Source organism: Numida meleagris, chromosome 24 (genome assembly GCF_002078875.1).
Source record: "Numida meleagris isolate 19003 breed g44 Domestic line chromosome 24, NumMel1.0, whole genome shotgun sequence".
NCBI classification, from domain to species: Eukaryota; Metazoa; Chordata; class Aves; order Galliformes; family Numididae; genus Numida; species Numida meleagris.
Window position 1 is genome coordinate 1,094,838 of NC_034432.1, and position 6,000 is coordinate 1,100,837.

Genomic DNA, 6,000 nt, shown 5'->3' on the forward strand with positions numbered 1-6,000 from the left:
GAAGCTCGAGGTAAGGCCTTGGGCAACTGAGCCAGGCTGAATGAACGCTCATTTAACGCTGGCCTCCCGCGCCCTTTGCTGTGGGGCTGGATGCTGGCAGAAACACAGAGCGCTCAGCAGGAAGTTTTCCTGCGACTGAAATTCGTGGCTCTCGCTTGAAGGTTTTGCCCCATTACCCCGAGAGGAGTGGTGTCTAATGAGAAGATGGCAGAGCTTGCCTGGTGAGCTCCCTGCGTCTGCCCTGCGTCCTCCAGAGTCCCCGTGGTGCTGAGCTGCTGCCAGCCCTGAGTGTGTTAGCAGGGACCCTGCTTTGCTTTCTGCACTGTGCAAGTGGAACAGATGTGATCATAGTGCTGCTTCACCCTGCAGTAAATCCAGCCAGCTCCTTCCCATGCTTTGCTGGAATGAGAGTAATTCCTTCAGCAAAATGCTGGAGAAGGAACATGTGTAATTGCGAGGTCTCCAGGCAAGGTAGGAGAACATGCTTGGCATTTCCTTTCCAGCAGATCCCCTCTGAGGAAGCATACGCTGCCTACCTGTGAGAACTGAATAATGTATAGGCAATTAATGGGGCAGAATCAAAAGGGCACACTTCACTTGCACCTTCAAGCAGGAAAGTTCTCATTTGCAAATCCTGCAGCGGCAAGAGGTGAGGATCTAAGTGGGCACTTCCCACTTGTGATGGTGATGTGTGTGTAATTGGGATACTCATGGACTTTGGTGGGTGGGCTACAGATCCTCGTGCAAAGAAGGGACTGATGTGGGGTGCAATCAGCTAAAGGGCATTAGACACAGACTGAGGACCACAGAGCAGAGCTTGTATGCTGTGTTTTGGTGTAACTCCGACTGACCCAGCCATTCCTTGGAGGTGGTGGAGGACTCTCAGATTTTCTTCCACCCCCTGAGCTCCGGATCAAGAAACCCAGACATTTTGGTACAGATAAGATCTCCTTCTCATGAATGTTAAACTGTTTGTGGGGATTCTCTATAGATGCTTGAGTAAACCTACAGCTGGTTGAAACACACAGAGCTTTCCTATACGTGATGTGGCTGTGTCAGTGTTCCAAAAGCCATTCACACCCTTCAGAAGTTTATGTATTATTTTCTCTCTATTTCTTTGTAGTTTTACAGCAACAGTAGGAATGCTGCTTGCACAGACACCCGGCTTATATCTGCATAGGCTCATGCACAAGCTCAGAGCTGGATCAGAGATGCAGAGATATTTATTCTGTGCTCAAAGCCTCCCCAGTCAACACCAGCTAGCCAGCAGCAGCCCATTGCTGGAAGAAAGTGCAAAGAGAGCACGATAGATGCGGTGATACACTCTGGGCGCACCACGTAGCAAACAAACAACCACCACAAGTTTTGCAGTGCTATGAACTACGGGTTTTAATTGATATTTTTTTTTTTCCAGCAGATTGAAGCAAAGCAGTGATGAAAAGCATTTAACATCCCATACACCAAGAGGCAAAGTTAACAGCAGGACTAGCGCTTACAAAGGAAAATCACACTGATCAGTGGGTAGAAACTTCAAAGCACATTACAGACATTTGGTGATGAAAGGCAAGCAAAGAAGAGGTGAGATCTGCAGTCTCTAAGCAAAGAGGGTGCTTAGGGCCGTATTCGTATCCATGTCCAGCAGTGAGGAGCCAGGTGGGAAGCAGCAGGAGCGCAGCAGCAGGGGAGCTGAGCGCAGCCCTGCCCCGTGCCCAGGGCTTTAGTTGCCGCAGCCGCAGCAGCCACTGCTGCTGTTGTTGTTGCTCATGGTGTAGCAGCAGGTCATGGGCATGCAGCAGGGCATGGCGCAGCACTGCGATGGGCAGCAGCACTGCGATGGGCAGCAGCACTGAGAGGGGTAGCAGCACTGAGAGGGGCAGCAGCTCTGCGTCTTGCAGCACGGAGACTTGCAGGACTTGCTGCTGTAGCAGCAGACGGTGCAGTTATTGCCACCACCGCAGCAACCGTTGGGCATGGTGTTGGTAGTAGTGTAGGCGAAGCTGGAAAGGAACAGAAAGAGTCTCTTTTTCTCTGCCTGAATTTCACAGTTTATGCAGCTTAAAGCATGCTTATCCCCAAGTCCATCCCAAACTGGATGGCAAAGTCCAGAACCCCGAGACAGCCTGTCCTTGAGATCTCCACGTTTTGGCGTTGGCCACCAGAACGTTTGGCCTAGCGGCCAGCACTGGTTCCATCAAAAGGAAGCCACCCAGGTGGATCCCAAAACCAACCTCTAGAACTGATCTCAAACAAGACAGTGCAGAAAATCAGAGAGAACTTCCTACAAAGCACACAGATACAGTACAACGCAAATGAGAAAGCAAGCAGCGAGCTCCAACTTACCCTGTTGACCAGTGAGGATAGGTGAGAGGAACTCAAGATGAGTGAATGAAGAGTTGAGGGGTGGGCGCCTTTTTATATGGCTCCAAACGGTTCCCCCTGGATATGAGGCATTATTCAGCAATTCTGACTTCACCGTTTATCCCCCCATGTATGCCTCTCACATGTCTTCCGGTATTTAATCTTGACTTCTTTCTGCTTGCTCACCACCTCAATGCTGCCCAGTAATTAGTTGTATGTATGAACAACAGGTGCAAATTTTCTAATCAATTTACATTAATGGGAACGGGACGTAGCTATACAGTGATCCCATCCGCTCCCTCAGGAATGACCTTGGGACACAAAGGCACTCAGCAATTTGCCCAGGATGCTGAAGCAGTGGGAGAACCATGCCTGGAACATGTTTCATTGCTCATGTGCCCCCTCTGTGCTTGGCTGCGATTTTGGGGGACCAGTGGGACACAACTGGTAAACGTGAATTGGTTTTCTCCTGCCTCTGGGAGGTGGCTGAGCATCCAAAGTTGGAGGAAGTGTTTCTCTTTTCCCAGTGTGCATAGGACTGTCACAACAGTGCTTTGCCCTCACATCTCTGCTTTTTATTTCTTAGATACACGGAGCTTTCCTCTGGGATGTTTCCATATTTTTCATTTTCTGAGGTTGTTTATGAGGTCTGTGAGGCTGAGGTAGCTTGGTTTCCATGGCATGCATGCTGATTAAACTTGTTTTAGAGTTTGAGTTGAGTGTTACAGACTAAGGATTTGATTCTGTGTCCTTTGCAAGCATGATGTTCAAGAAAACTAGTCCTGACTGCATTTCCCCATGCCAATGCCCTGTGCTTCCAATGGTCCCAACCTGGACAATGCTCTGATTGTGTGATTCTGTTGCATGGAGATGCCATGAAACAGGTTTGGGGATGAGGAAAAGCTCTGTGGCCATGTGCAGAGCCTGGACAATTCCATGTGAGAAGAAGCTGCTGATAGGGTTTTCAGTTGAGAAGAGGGGACAACGATATAGGATCAGAGTTCCAAGATGCTGAAGCAGCACCCATTTGTGGCAATTAAAAACTGCCGTCACATTCAGCAGACTCAGAACACATGGCTGTAGTGACAGGAGGTGACCCATGATGGCTGGGACACGTAATTTCTTCCCAAGACGTGAATAGAATCTCCAATGACGTTGATGTCTCTCCTGGAATTGTCCCCAGGCGAGAACTGGCCACACAGTAATAGACAGATACCTGCTGCAGGAGGTAACGTCCTCTTTGAGCAACGCCTCCAACATGCCATCCGCCAAATAAATCATTTATTGCTCTTTTATCAGGCTTGATTGTTGGTTGTGCTGGGGGACATGGTTTAGTGAGAGCTATTGGTGATAGGCGAACGGTTGGACTGGATGATCTGAAGGTCTTTTCCAACCTTGGCCATTCTGTGATTCTATGAGTCTATGATCTACAGTTCTATGATTCTATATTGGCCAGGATGATTCCTGTGTAGAAATGGACGTGAACCTGCAAGGCTGTTGTTAATCAGAGCTTTATACGGGTGTTGAGATGCTGGGACCTAATGGGTCAGAAATATCAGAGATCTTGGGTTTTCCACACATTACTAGAGATGCCACGTGTTTGTAAAATTCCATGGCCATTATGTGAGTTTGAGAGTGGCAGTACCTTTGTGAAATGGGAAGAATCCATGATGGCAGCTTTTCCAGCACATGCTGAAGCTGATATTCACAAGATTTCCCTGACAGAACGCACTTCTGATATGGTGTGCTATGGCGTGGTATGGGATATCCTTCCACAAGCGTATTGAATATGATTTACCTGCGTTTTAAAAGCTCCTGAAGACCTGGATAATCAAGAGAGTCTAAGTGGTAGAGATTATTCTGATGCAGACTTTGTGTATACTCTGAAGGTCTGGTTGAGAGGAGCAATCAAGACAGTGCTCAAGGCACTTTCCTGAGACATGCAATTCAGAGCTGTGTCCTGAATGTTAATAGTAAAGGAAGTCCCAGCCAGGTGGAGAGGGTATTGTTGACTCATGTGTGTGCTATTTGAGGAATGGAGCTTTTAAGTTCTATCCTAGCTCCTGGGTTTCATTCCAGCACTTATAATCCAGGAACGCTGCACAAGAAAATCTTTGCTAATGTAAAAAGGATCCACCAACTGAAGGCATTCGGTAAATTTTATTTTCAGAGGTGTTAGAGGAAGAAGATGGTGGCTGCTATCCAGTGAGTAGTGAGTTCCTCTCAGTACCTATTGAAATCATAGACGTAGAATGGTTTGGGTTGGAAGGGACCTTCAAGATCACCTAGTTCCAACCCCACTGCTATAGGCAGGGACACCTCCCCATAGACCAGGCTGCCCAAAGCCCCATCCAGCCCGGCCTTGAATACTTCCAGGGAGGGGACAAGTCTATTCTAACATCAGGGATAGGTTCCTACACATTGATAGAGGTGGTGTGTTTTCAGAACTTGGAATTATGCATACTTCATTCAGTCCTTCCAGTTTCATTGCCCTTAACCACTAAGACTCATGGTCAAAATTGGGATGAATATCTGAGGCAGAGGATCAGTGGGTGCAAGATGACATCACACTGCGCTGCCATCTTTAGACATGACCTAATTCACGCCAGTGAGAAGCTAGGCTGAGCAGTTCTGTTTCCCAAATGTTCTGCCCTGCTATGGAAGTACATGTTGGCCCTCAGGAGCCTGATGATGACTTAGAACATGGCACCAGGACAAGGACACGTTCTAGGCAAAAGGAGGTAAGAACAACCAAGCGACAAGATATTTTGCGTTTTGCTTAATGCCAAGTTTTATTGTCTACAAGTCAAGAGAGAAAATACAGAATGATTACACTAACAGCAAATGTTTCCCACGTCCCATACACCAAGAAGAGAACAAATATGCAAGATCTCCTTGCCTTGTACAATGGGTGACTTATTCAAGTGCATTGCAGATCTTTGATAATTAAAAGACAGCGTGAAAGAAGGAAGACGACAGCTTAATTTTGGAAACCAGAGGGAAATCACTAGGCATGTACTCCATCATCGTGTGAAACAGAAGAAAGGGTCAGGTCTCCATCCCCTTGTGCCTGTTCTTGTTGCACACTGGAGATGGGTGTGGGCAGAGCCGGTTCTCCTACACGGAGCAGGCTCAGCAGCACTTCTTGACGGTGGTGCAGCACTGCTTGACGGGCACACAGCACTTTCTCAGCGGGGAGCAGTACTGCACAGGGCTGCAGCACACCACAACGGGCTTCTTCTTCACCACGTAGGAGCAGCAGGACACACGGCCAGAGCAGCAGCAGGGACGGCAGCAAGTCTGCAGGCACTGCTGGCCACAGCAACTGCAGCAGGGCTTCTGGCATGGGTCACAGCAAGTCTGGCACGGGTCACAGCATGGCTTCTGGCATGGGTCACAGCAGACAGTCTTCTGACACGGGTCACAGCAGACAGTCTTCTGGCAAGGGTCACAGCAGACAGTCTTCTGGCACGGGTCACAGCAGACGGACTGCTGGCATGGGTCACAGCAAGTCTGGCACGGGTCACAGCATGGCTTCTGGCATGGGTCACAGCAGACAGTCTTCTGGCACGGGTCACAGCAGACAGTCTTCTGGCACGGGTCGCAGCAAGTCTGGCATGGGTCACAGCAGGGCTTCTGGCA

General features: G+C 48.8%; 3 protein-coding genes across 3 annotated transcripts in view; 1 reads left to right on the forward strand and 2 right to left on the reverse strand.

The window, feature by feature from the left end:
- LOC110388003 (feather keratin 2-like) overlaps nt 1-6,000 on the forward strand; it is a 906,242-nt gene that overhangs the window by 789,285 nt on the left and 110,957 nt on the right. The window lies entirely within an intron of this gene.
- Nucleotides 1,718-1,972, reverse strand: LOC110388018 (keratin-associated protein 5-1-like). The gene has a single exon (XM_021376809.1). The coding sequence runs from the start codon at nt 1,970-1,972 to the stop codon at nt 1,718-1,720; it is 255 nt and encodes an 84-aa protein (XP_021232484.1).
- Nucleotides 5,159-6,000, reverse strand: part of LOC110387829 (keratin-associated protein 4-12-like) — a 1,549-nt gene continuing 707 nt past the window's right edge. Inside the window, exon 2 of the mRNA XM_021376442.1 lies at nt 5,159-5,994. Coding sequence (XP_021232117.1) covers nt 5,491-5,994 — 504 coding nt within the window. The 3' untranslated portion in view covers nt 5,159-5,490. The remainder of the gene's footprint in view (nt 5,995-6,000) is intronic.

Bases quoted from the DNA above. Each gene is read 5' to 3' on its own strand.
- LOC110388018 (XM_021376809.1), bottom strand. From the start codon at position 1,972: ATGCCCAACGGTTGCTGCGGTGGTGGCAATAACTGCACCGTCTGCTGC.